The following is a 13479-nucleotide window of genomic DNA, read 5'->3' on the forward strand; positions in this document are numbered from 1 at the left end:
ATTTGTAATTAATTGAATATTGAGTTAAATTTTGCACTTTAAAAAATTAACAATATTATTTCTCTTGTCTAAAAAATTATGTGGGTGAAGTTTTGTTGCAGTCAGCTCAACTGTTTAGAAGGAGATGTGAAACATACATAGACACTATGGTGTTTTTATTTATATTAAAATTTACCATTATTATTTTTGATGTTGAAAATCGAGATATTTCGCAGAAAGTTTAAAATAAAATAATATCGCTTTAATATCAGACATAATATTTATAGGACAATTGCATTTTACTTACATGGCTGAATTCAAACATATCTTAATGTTTTTATTTTATTTATTTATTTTTTCTAAGAAGAATTAAAAAATAAGAATTTAGTATATATTCCTTAACAATTTCCCACCGATTAACTTGAACTTAATATTCTTCCAATTTGAGCTAGATTTTAATGTCAAGTGTGGGATTCGATTTTTTTTCCTTTTGAATTATATTTGAGGTAATTCGTAGTTGGATTTTGCTCAAAGTATCAGGTATCTACACTACAGATGATAAATCTGTATACCGAATTTTTTCTATCTAGTTCTTTTCGTTTTGTTTGTTTCTGTACGTTTTTTTGTTCATATTAACTTATATTCGAACAGCCGGACTATCGTATTAACTTATATTCGAACATTTCTGTTCGACCCCTGTAAACAGAGTTTATTAACTATTTGATAGAAATCTGTGAATTTGGTGTTAACGGACGGAAATTTTTCTAAAATGTGTTTTTCGAATTCATTTAGGTAAAAAATGTGGAGATTCGGCAAAATCTCGAGTTCGAATTTTTTTATTATTATTAGACTTTCTCTATGAGAAAGTAATAAAAACAATTTTTTGAAATGAAATGTTACAATTTTTTTTCAATAATTCTTATAAAAGCAAAGAAATCTGAAACTTAATTTTACTTCACTTCTAATCTTAATCTAAACTTTTTAACTTGATAAAAAGAAAAAAGATTCTTGCTTGAAATTAAATTGGACTTTATTCGATTACACAAAGTATTGTTTCGGGTGATAATTGAATGAAAGCAGAAAAGAGTGATCGCTCCTCTCTTTCCAAATTTATCTGCATTGGGATTTGAGTAAAACCTGTAAGAAATATCAAGTAACCATGCAAAAGGTTAAAGGTTTGTCTATTTTCTCTCGATGTTTCTATCTAAAGGTCGAAGGGTCTAATGTAGCAGTAGACCAGCGGGATAGTTAAAAAGAAGCATTTTCCAAGTTTAAGATTGAGACTGAGTAATAAAATTACATAAAAAAGTTAGTTCAAATTTCTGATTTTTTTTTTTTTTTTTTGTAATTTTATTATAATATTAGCTGCATACACAGCGTTCCTGTGAATAAAAATACTTTCATGTATAATATTTTTATTATTTTTTTTATTTTTATATACAAAATCTTTTTTATCGTTTGAAATTTTTTTTTACTAAAATGATAATATCAATTGAATCAGACGATTTTTAAGAATCCCAAATCGATAGCTAATTTTTTTTCCTAGTTTAATAAAGTAATATTAATAGCTTCCTGATTTAAATCTTATTCGCTTGCTTTAAAAATTTTCCATCAGTTATATTCTAATATTTTGCTTATGTCTTCTGATAACAGTTCTTCGCATCTATTTTTGCTCTTTAACAATAAAAAAAAAAGTTACAAATATTTTGTCTTTTTAAATTAAAAAAGGCGTTGTCAAGTATATATAAAAAATAAAATAGGAATAAGTGCGATATAAAGTTTTGCCGTTTCCAACATATTTAAAAAATAAAACAGAAATATTAAGAAATAGTGCAATTCTAAGTTTTACCGTTGCCTAACTGTAGAATTCTATAAATTTCATTATCTCAATTATCTGCATCAATCTGCATCATTAAATTATTGTTATATTTTATTTCATTAATTATTTATTATATTTTGAAAGTTGAAGGAAAAAAAATTTCTTGGATACTAACATGGTATAATTGAAAAATTAAAATTTTGAATTTCAAGATGATATAAAAATAGTGTTTGTGAGACCGTTTTCTTTTGGTAGCAGAGAAACGGAAAATTTTCAGTACTGAAAATTTAATTGGTTTTTACATTTTGAAAAGTTTGACCGCATTTTCACTCTTGTGTTGAATAATAAGTATTAATAGATCATACGGAATAAATTGATAAAATGCAGGATTAATTGCTATAAAAGTATATATCTCTGTTCATCTTAGGGTTTATATTTAAAACGTTATTTAGATCAATGTTATTAGATAATAATATTTTTAGACTTATGTTAGGATTATAATTTATTTAAACTGATGATTTATTTATTATTTGAAAGCGGAAGTTTTTCTTATCATCATCTTTTGGAAGAGGTGATTGGGGGACGATTTCATTCATAAAATTCTTTGTTCTCAGTTTGGCTTTATTGGCTTTCGGTTGAATTTTATTTCCTAAGTAACCTTGTGACTAAACAAATTTGTTTATTTGCATTTTACACCTAATGCTCTTTTTTTATTATTTATTTAGGATAATTTTTTTACCATATATTTGTTCTTTGCCTTTTCATATTTGCCCTTGATGATTTGATGCGAAAAAAACTTATGTTCAGTAAAAAACTTTTTTTTTATTATGCGTCATCTCCCCTCCCCCCTCCCGAAAGACGTGTTTTAAACGATGTATTTTTTGTTACTGTATTTGGTAGACAAAGGTGTAATAAAACTGAGATCTTTCTTAGCCACTTGGAATCAACTAATTTACATAATCATTATCTTCTGTTTGTACTGTCTTTGCTTTTAAAAAGAAATGACTCAAAATAACTTCAAGGAGAAAGTTCAGTGTTTGAATTTTATGAAGACAAAGCTATTTTGTTTCTTTCTTATTTAATAGCTCAAAATAAGGTAAAGAGTGAAATTGGTTATTTATTTTTGAACCGTTTTTCATAAATCTTTATTTATCAATAAATTCGTATTATTTAATGTTTTTTTAACTCTTTTATTGAAGAAAGTTGAATGCCCAGAGTAATTTTATTACTTCAATATAGTTTAGCAATCTTAAAAACATTTGTTTTTTATATCCATATATCCCATTGCACATTTTATTAACAATACAGATAATAAATTAATTTCATTAAAATGACGAACAAGATAAAATGTCTATGCATTTCATTATTTACTGGCATGTTCGTTAATTTATTTTTGTTTTTGACCGTAGTAAAAATTATTAAATTTAATTAACAGCAACGAAAATTTCTATTTTAATTATTGTTTTGACTTTTTAAAAATAGCAACATGTTATTTAAAAAAATCCGAATGTTTTTAAAATTATTTAATGGGTAATGAAAATCACAATATTTTTCTAATGTAATTAGATATCGATATTTCTTTTGGACTCCGACGTTTCTTCAGGAATTTTATCACAGAAAATTTAACAAAATCCAGTTCTCTTTTATTGGCTATTTTGCGATGCTTTGGAGCATTTTATTACAGTAAAAACTAAATTTATTTCCTGTATTGCAATTAATCTTTCTATTAAGAAAATTTGCTTGGAAATATCCAAAATTCAATTTTATTTTGAAAAAAACAGCGCTTAATTTATTGCAGTTAAATTTGATTTTTTGATTCTAATTAAACCATTGTAAATTGAATTTATGTTTAAAAAAATTTCTCCTTAATTTTAAAAGTTGCACTTTTGAAAACCTACGTTGTTATAAAAGATTATTTAACATTGGAATGAATTATAATAAATCAGGGCAAAAAACAGTATACTTTACATATTTTACTATAAATAATTTTAACCATTTCACAATATGTTTACGAAAATGCTTTCTGGATAAACATTTAGTGAAAAAAAAAAAATTGAACATGAATTCTGTTCGCTACAAATCTCCGGCATCCTAGAAAAGCATTTTGCTTGTTATATATGAAGAAAATTATTATATATTATGGTAATTGACTGTTATTATCCAAATAATAATTTATTATTGTTATTTGATGCATCAACTAAGTCAGAAAAACTAACTGAACAATAATGAATGGAATGACGAAACAATGAAATATGGCCTGGGTATAAATTTATCTCCTTTTCATTTATGTGCTTACTTGTTTTGTTTCAGAGTAATAAACAAGACCTTGAATTTCATTCTCACCGCTTCAGTGCAAGGGATAACGCTGCGCGATGCAGTGTAGGGGGGTGCGGCTAATGCATTGGCACACCCCCTTTTAAGGAGCCAATGTTTTATCTTCTTTGTTTATATCCTTCTGAAGATAAGAGTAAAGCCTCTACGTTCAAAGTTTTTGTGTTTCCCATTTTTAAATTTATTTCTTTCTCATTCTGTCATCTCATCTGTGGGATAAAATAGAATTTGGAATCGTTTGCAAAAATGGTCTGCTGGTAGAGATTTTTTTTCTCTTTCTGCCTTATCTAATCAGGTTACTGATAACACTTTTCCTGCGTCTGCCATTGAACTTATCCTTATCGCGAAATACGCAGTAACGAATGCATCGCCGCTTCGTAAATAAGCTGGAAAAATGGAAATACGTCATTGTTGAGTTTTCTGAGAATTAAAATTGCGTTACATTAATCCTTTTCCTCTCTAAATGAACTTCGAATTCCCCAGTTCTTTGTCTGCTTACATCCTATTTTTGCTTTCATCTTTAATCGTTTTATAAAATGTTTGTAAACATTTCCATTAACATATATTTATTCACTTATTTTTATAGAGTGTTATTTAAAACAATTGCCCCGATTACAAGTAACTATAGTTTCCTTGTAAACAACGGTGGAAAAAAATTAAAACCGAATGAAGAAATTATATTTTAAAAAAACTTCAAAACTTTTACTTGTGTATGCAATATTTTTTTTATAACTTCTTGGTCACACGAACAAGGTTCGTGTGGTAATCCATGGAACTACCTGTGCCGGATTAAGCTCTGTAAGGGCCAACAGGCAATACATATCTCGGAAACCCCTGCCCCTCTTTCCTTCTTTTTTTTCCCTATATTAGATATTTTTTATTGATTTTAATTCGCACTTTTATTTCAAGCATATTCTTTTCATTTTTTTTTTAAAGGCCGTTACTTTCAGAATTCTCTATTTTTTATGATTTAAATAAATAGATAGATTTGTACCTTAACATCTGCAAATCTCTCACCAATAATATTAAAAAATTGTTTTTTTTAACGAATTACTTAGATATATATATATATTTTTTTAAAAAATACAGATAAATAATTTTATTGGTACTATTCAAATCCATAAAAAAGCGTTAGAATGAAAAAAATTTTAAAAAATCGTATTACACATAATAAATTTTAACTATAAGATACTTTTTTCCCAAACATATTCTTTTCAATTTTTTTTTTTTAAAAAAAGACCTTTACATTAAGAATCCTCGACTTCTTTTAGGATTTAAATAAACAGATAGATTTATCTTTACATCTACAAATCTTTCACTAACAGTATTAAAAAAGTTTATCTTTTTCTTTTTCTTATCGAATTTCTTATATTTTTAAAAGAATACAGATAAATAATTTCATTGAGACTATTCAAATCCATAAAAAAATTTTAGAACGATTTTTTTTTAAAAACATTATTACATATCATAAATTTTAACTTTAAAATACTTTTTTTTCAAGCATATTATTTTCGAATGTTTTAAAAAAAGCCTTCACATTCGATTTTCGTTTTATGATTTGAAATAAACAGATGTAATGATTACATAACTCTATTACTTTCTCTTTTGATACATCAGATAGTGCTACCTTATTAATATCAAGGTATATGTTCAACTGATTCTTCATGGGGTTCATTATTAGATTTTATTCTTACTTAGTATCGTGTATTTTCGGGTTCGTGTTTGTTTTGTCTTGTGAAATGTGGAATTTAGAAAATAATTAAATAATTGTTCCTTAAACTCGTATGTTATTTTCATCTACCTCATAATGAAGTTATAGAGTCCAGTCCCTCTACACAGATAGATTTTTACCTTTACATCTGCAAATCTCTTACCAACAGTAACATTTTATCTCCAAATGAGCATTTTGTATTTTTATTGGGTTTATCCGATTATTTAAGTAATTTCAAGTGCAGTTTTCCCAGGAAGTTGATAGCATTACGTTTGAGAAAAGAGTGGAGTAGGGCAATTAGAATTGTTGTCATTATCAATCAGTTTAAATGTCAAATCAGTCGACCGTTTCATGCTAAACAGATCTGGTCCGCTGCACGTGATATTGCATACTAAGAAGCGACTAGAAATATTTGTTTACTTGTTATTTTCGATTTCTTAATACGTTAGGTAATCCCTTATTATAATTTAGAATACGTCAGGATATATGCATCGAATACAGTTAAAGTTTAAAAAAAATGTTCCCCGCCTTTTATGTGAGAAACATTCTTTTAATTCATAAATTTGACTTTAGAAAACTTTGTTTCGTCGGTGAAATAAAATAATTGATTTTTCTGCTGTTGCAGCTTCGATTGGTGTTTAATTTCGGCTTAAACCACATTTTAAAATTTAGAGAAACATTGTATTGTAATAATGTTTTAAGCTTCGTTCGCCCTTTATTTTATTTTAAAATTTTACTTTTAATTACCTACCAATGATACCATGCATATGAAAATAATGCCGTGAACATAAAGTCAGTAACCTAAAAAAATTGAAAAGTATTGTTATAAAATATACATAAGAATATTTGTAATAATTTATTAAAATTAGAAAGAATTGCAAGGAATTAAAGCTGGTGTACCACTGAAAATATTATTTCGTGAATTTTAAAGTGGTCTAAAAAATTTTTATGCATCTATAAGTTCTAAAAGAAAAACTTTAAAAATGTTTATTGATTTTTAATTTAAAAAAATGCTTATTTAAATTTGGAAAATTCTATTTTACTGAATACCTATTACTGAAGAAGTAACTACGTGCTAAATTTGGTAGTTCTGGAATCAATAGCGTGTCTTGTAAAGCATTTTGAGCCATTTTGCATAACGCAATACATGCCGCAATATGCCATTCTATAAACATTATTGTATTAAAAAAATCATTAGCCATCTTTAATAATTTTAGTAAGGATGCCACTTTTATAAAATATTCTCCACTTTATACTTCCAGTAAAAAGTAATTTTGACGATTATACTTGTTAGAGAAAGTTACTAAAATGATGTTAATTATATTATTATTATTATTATTTTTATTGCTATTGCCATTATTATTAATAATAATATTAATTAATAATAATTATTATTTTTTTAATTATTATTTTTTAATTAATAGAAGATTGTTATATCATTTGAAAAGCAGGAAAGGAAAAAAGAAGCACACCCGATTTTTGAGGACACCCAATGATTATTTTTTCAAAACGAGAATTTTAATCTAAATAAACTAAGCCACATCTTAGATCAGATTATCAATTTAGTATATATCATAAATGATTTCTGATATCGTTCATTCTGTAACTATTATCTAATTCACTTCTATATCATCTTGTGTTTGATATTTCCTGTTTATATCAATAATTTTTATATATGCAAAAAAAAAAAAGCTCTTTAACTTCACATTTGTCAAACATTATCAGTTACTTAAAAAAACTAGAGAAAAGACAACTTCGGTAATTGCGTTATTATTTTATATTTCTGTTTAAAATGTTGTCGTCAGTCATTACGTGTGCACGCTAAATTTATTTAATTTATATCTGATTTCCTGCCCCAAAATATCAGTCACAAAAATAATTATGCTCTATCAGTAGTCTAAAATCATTGCTTTCAGTAAGCTGTTATCGATAAATATTATTTCCTGGCGCCTTACAATCGGACATCAGCTGATAAAGAAATATGCAGTGATCTCCAAATCGTCTCTTGTTTTTGTTATTGTTTGAATACTTGATATAAAATCAATCTTTCAAATTTCTGAAGGATTAAAGTTGTGAAACATTATATCACGTCCTAATTACGGACTGTTTAATTGTTTTCGACGAGATTTCGTGGTTTACTTAAAAGATGCTACTAGACATTATGTAATTATATGTATATTTTAGAAATTTCCAAATATTATGTATATATGTCTCATAATATGCATAGTGATATCTCATTTTTTAAAAATTTATTTAAGAAAAAGATTATCAAAAGCATTGAAACCTGCCAAAAAAAAATACTAGATACAAAAATTATTTATAACTTTATCTATATTTAAATTCTATCTTATTCTAAATATTATCGAGAAAAAAAACCTGAAACAAAAAATATTTATATTTAAATTTGTATATTCTTACTTATATATGCTTGAGCTATTTTGTTATTTATATTCTTTTAATGTTTATAAAGCCTACTTCGAAGAATAATCAATAATTTCGGAATCTGATAATGGAAGAGAAGAAAATCGTCTGAAAAAGAATTGCCATTTTCCTGAAACATAATTTAGAATTGCGTGCGAAACAAACTGTTCTTTTAATCCACGCCATTTGCAACAAATGAATTTCATAGTCAAATAAATACGTTTTGTATGCACCTCATGCGTGATTTTTAAATTGCAATAACACTGGCTGAATTGAATTTCGATAAACATTGCTTCACGCTAAAAATAAAGGCTTTAATGAAGTATGAATTTTCTACATTAATTGATCTATATCAGATATTTTTTCATATTTACTCCAGTTTTTAACAAAAGTGTTAAGAATCCTCCTTTTATATAATTCGATATTTAAAAACAGTATTAGTTTAAATACGCTTCATTTTTCCTATGGAATAATTTCACTTGAGATTACAGTCTTGTGACAAGCATAGTTGCGCATGTCAGCTAATCTCTAACTTCACTTTGCTGTGACGTCATGTTCTGTACTGTCTTCCAAGATTTGCGTGCGTGTTGGATATGTATTGCGTGATTATAAATTGATCTCATTTAATTCACATATTTTTAAAAAAAATTATTAATTGGTAGGTTTAGCTAACTAAGTAATAATAAAATTCTAATAGATATCATCTGACTTGATATTATCACTAACTAGATTTGTTAATTTTTTTAATGGGTTCAAAATGTTACATATAATTATTAAAGGAAATAAATATAACATATTATAAACTCACGAGTTGAGTTGTTTTTATTCTTTTAATCCACCTATTGTGTTTTTTTTTTTTTTTTTTTTTTTGTATAAATGAACAAAACTTGAATTTTATGGCATGTACTAATCGTTTGGTGTCACATATTGCAACCACTTTAAAGCATTTTCTTTTGGTGTTTACAAACGGCAATGAAAACGTTTTATTTTAAAACGATTTTTTTAAAATCAAATTAGTGAATAATTAATTTTATTATTTATTTATGATTGTGAGAGAAGAAAATCCTTTCCCCCCCAAAAAAAATATTTAATATTATTTATTTGAAAGCAGTTTCTATTTAAAATAGTTTATTGTTTTTGATGTTTGCAATCATGTATTTAGTGACTGACAAATCTGTTTTCTTTCCTTTCAGAAAATCTCGGCCATCATAACACAATGGAAATTAATAATCACTTTAATCATCTTCAAAGAAAAGGTAAGGTTAATTGATTAAGTATTTTATAAAATAAAACATTGCTTCTTTTTTATATAATTTATAATTTCTAGTAATAATTAAAGGCATACTAAAACTCAATTAAAACTTCTGAAGTCTTTTTCCATATGGTGTAAATTATTTTTCATATTTGTGCATTTATAAATAGTTTTGAAAAATCATATTCTAATGTTTGATAAATTCATGTTGCATGTTTTAACTGCAGTACAAATGTTATAAATAAACTGAGCATTGGTATAAATTTGCTGCGGAAAAATAAACCAGTATTAGAATTTTATTGTAATTATATGAATAGGAGGGCCGTATTCGTAATCGAAGATTTTGCACCAAATATCTCAACAAATATTCAATACTCTATTTGTGGGGTTGAGAATACAATAGGATATTTCCTATTCATTCAAACCATAATTGCACTCATTTAGTAGCATGAATGAAAATATTGAAATCTAGAAAAAGCAGACGATCTGTACGAAATTAAGATTTTGTAGTAAAAATTACGAATTAAATAATTTTCATTGATGTATATATATATAATTCGTAATCTGTAGCAATTCAAATAAATAGTTCATAAAAAAACTATGATTGATGGCATCATCATTTCAATGACGTCATACATATTTATGCACAATTTAGGGCAGTAGAAAAAATTTTAAGATATTAAATTCCTTTCTTTTTATGTTGAATTTAATTTAATTTTAGAGAAACTAGATTATTTGTGTCTTATTTAAACTATTTCCAAATAATTTTCTTTTTTAAATATATTAAGACCTAACTATGTTAGGCTTAAATAATCTATCTAGACAGCCGTAGAGTTTAAAATAATGATATAATTATTTAAAATAATAACATAACGGTGTAATTAGTAAATACAAGTTAAAGCCAAATTATCAGGAACTTTTCGTCGATGTATTTGGTATTTAATTTGATATGGCTTCTTAATGATCAATTATTCTATTTGTAACTAATAATTTATTTCTTGCTAAAACTTTTTGCGCTCTGACTTCAGTTTCATTTATTTAATATAGTGAATCATCTAAATAAAGTTAAGTCTCATGGTATCATAGTGCTATTAAATGCATGGTTAATCTATCTTTTAACTTTTAACTATAACCACATTCTTATTCCTCATGTGAACTACAAAGATAACAGATTCCTCCCTTCTTAGCTTTTAACAATGGCAGAAAATCACGTGATTAAATATTTAACTGAACAATGAAAATGGATTTGAATTTCTATTAAACAATGAATCTATTGTTAAAAAAGTTTGCAAAGAAAATATTTATAAAAAAATTACTAAAATTCAAGAAACGCTTGCTCGACAATTATGTTATCATTAAAAAAACACTTTTAAAGATTTTGAAAATGATGTTAAGAATTAGTTTTGTGTAATAATATTTTCAGATATTATCGTAAAAAACACCAGAATCTCATTTAACTTTTAAGTTAATTAAATTCCTAATTAAAATAAAAAAAGACGCTCTAATGTGCATATTCCACGTAGACAATATTATACAGGGAAAAGGATAACATCTGTATTAGAGAGTATGCAAAAAAGTTTTACTGTGACCATCGCGCTGATTTTAAAATATGTTTTACTAAAATCCATAGGATCGGCTACCTTAGCATTTTTACTCTAAACCGTTGAACTACGGGGACGACAAAATCAGAGAAAGAAATAAAAAGTAACAAATTTAGAATAACTAAACGATAAACATAGTAGATCCAAACCTGTCTACACACACCATTTCTGCTCGCATTTCATCAAAGGATGGAACAGTTGAAATGAAAAACATTTAAAACTTCTCCTTTTATCGAATTTACAGACACTCCCTGGATACGGACGCCGTTTGAATTTTTATTAATCTTACATAACACGCTTTCTTTCGCGTTCCGTGTGGAATTTTAATGAGGATTTCATGCATTTTTGATATATTGACGAAAAAAATGAGTATTTTTTTACTGTCTCAAGCAGAGTTTATCAAACTATCGGACATGCCCTATTAATTGTATCTTGCATTCTTTATCGTGGTATAATTTTTATACCAAAGATTTAAATGACGCCCCTTTTAATATCTTGCATTAATCTTTATTACTCAGGTGCATATATATATATATGTATGTTTCCGTTTTACCCGCATATTTAATTTGGCGCCAATCGCAGTGGCCTCGCTGCATGTAAATATATTGTAAATTATGTAATAATTTGTTTTCAGACAGGAAAACTGTTCATGCATTTGCGCATGCTCGAGTTCGGTTTTGATTTCGTTGAATTAAAGTGAGATGAAAGACGGGGGTCAAGAAATTTAGTAGCAGACAGTGGCAGATTTAGGTAGTTTGCGGTCCTAGGTAGTTTACATAATAAGTTTACATAATAATTACTTTTTTTAGTAATCTATTTCATTTCAACATATTTTTTATTTAATTAACGTGCAAATAATAATAATTCAAATAACGTCTATATTTTTAAAGTGTAACTTTTTGAATTTCATTTATTTAATTACTTTGCGTAGACTCACAACTACGTGCCGTCGATATTTTATAACCAGGTTTATTATAGTTTATTATAACCAGGCGCACAGTTTTTTTTATATATATAATGTAATAATGAAGCGAACGTAATGGAACAAATAGGAACAATTACACGATAAAGTTTTATTCTTCTAATATTTATCAGTCATAGACTTTATAAATGGAGACCCAAAATTAAAGCAAGATTTGAATTTGCCACCATTCCCACTGTACAGTGTTGGTAACTCTAATAAAAAAACCATTTGACAGCTGATAGTTTAGGGTTAGTAAAAATGGAGCTTTATATGATAGAACAACGTGTTAAAGAATAATTTGAATTAATTTTTAAAAAATCAGTTTTTTTTTTCATTAAATTGTTATATTTTTATTGTATCATAAAGTACACAGGATAGGATTATGTACGAAATAACACATAGGGCAAATGGCCTCTGTAGCTCTTCTGGCACATATTCACTCTTTTGTCGAAATTTCCCATGACCATTTTGCATAAATGTGGCTGAATTTGGTTGAAGCAACATTGTGTTTCCGCCTTCAATGCACGCGTGCTTGTGGGCTTGTTGGCATAGGTTTTTGACTTCAAATAACCGCATAATAGAAATCTAGTGGTACTAAATCGCACGATTTTGGGGGCCATTTTTGAAATTGTGGCCGTCGAACGTTCATTATTTTTGAAATATTGTTCAACAGTGAAAACGCGTTGTTCTATTATTCCATTGTGTAACATTCGATTTTTACTAATTATAAAGCATAAAAGCATATTCGAAAGCATAAAACTTGAGAACAAGACTCTCGCGTTTTATTTCTACATTTAAAATTTCTTCGCTAAACATATCGTTTAAAAAAATACACGGTGACAGGAAAATCTTGAGAAGTGCATAGTTTTTTATTTATTATTATTTTTTTTTATCTTTCACTTTTAATTGTAAAATAATATTTAGTGGCATATGCAGTGATTTGAACCTAAATTTTTTTTACATTTTTAGATATGCATGTTAATGAATTGCACAATTTAAAAAAATGATCATATTATGATTTTAAGAAAGCAATATTTTATTCTATTTGAACCTGTTCAAATAAATTTTAAAAAATTCTGTGTGCTCCTAAAAATTGAACTTTTTTCCTGATTTCGATGATTAAGAATAAAACTGTCCTTTAAAAAGAATTCATCTCATATTCAATTCCCGGATATTCTATATATATAGCCTGAGTGAGAAAGAGAGACAAAATTAATATATATTAAAAATTATATATAAAAAATTGCAACATTGTCCCAGACCTGGAATCTGATATGTGTAATCAAAAGACAATCGATGATATGTAAAATATTTTTTTAAATTTTACTTAGAATTTTGAAGCTCAGATGCAAAGATATTGAAATATTTTTTTTTGCAATTTGATCGTGGACCAAATTAATG

General features: G+C 26.5%; 1 protein-coding gene across 7 annotated transcripts in view; it reads left to right on the top strand.

Moving 5' to 3' along the window:
* Window positions 1-13479, top strand: part of LOC129968525 (histone deacetylase 4-like) — a 273174-nt gene that overhangs the window by 185064 nt on the left and 74631 nt on the right. For all 7 annotated transcript variants that reach the window (XM_056082508.1, XM_056082509.1, XM_056082504.1 and 4 more), the window contains one exon: window positions 9455-9517. In XM_056082508.1, coding sequence (XP_055938483.1) covers window positions 9478-9517 — 40 coding nt within the window. In that variant the 5' untranslated portion in view covers window positions 9455-9477. The remainder of the gene's footprint in view (window positions 1-9454; window positions 9518-13479) is intronic.

Source organism: Argiope bruennichi, chromosome 5, assembly GCF_947563725.1.
Source record: "Argiope bruennichi chromosome 5, qqArgBrue1.1, whole genome shotgun sequence".
Classification (NCBI taxonomy): domain Eukaryota; kingdom Metazoa; phylum Arthropoda; class Arachnida; order Araneae; family Araneidae; genus Argiope; species Argiope bruennichi.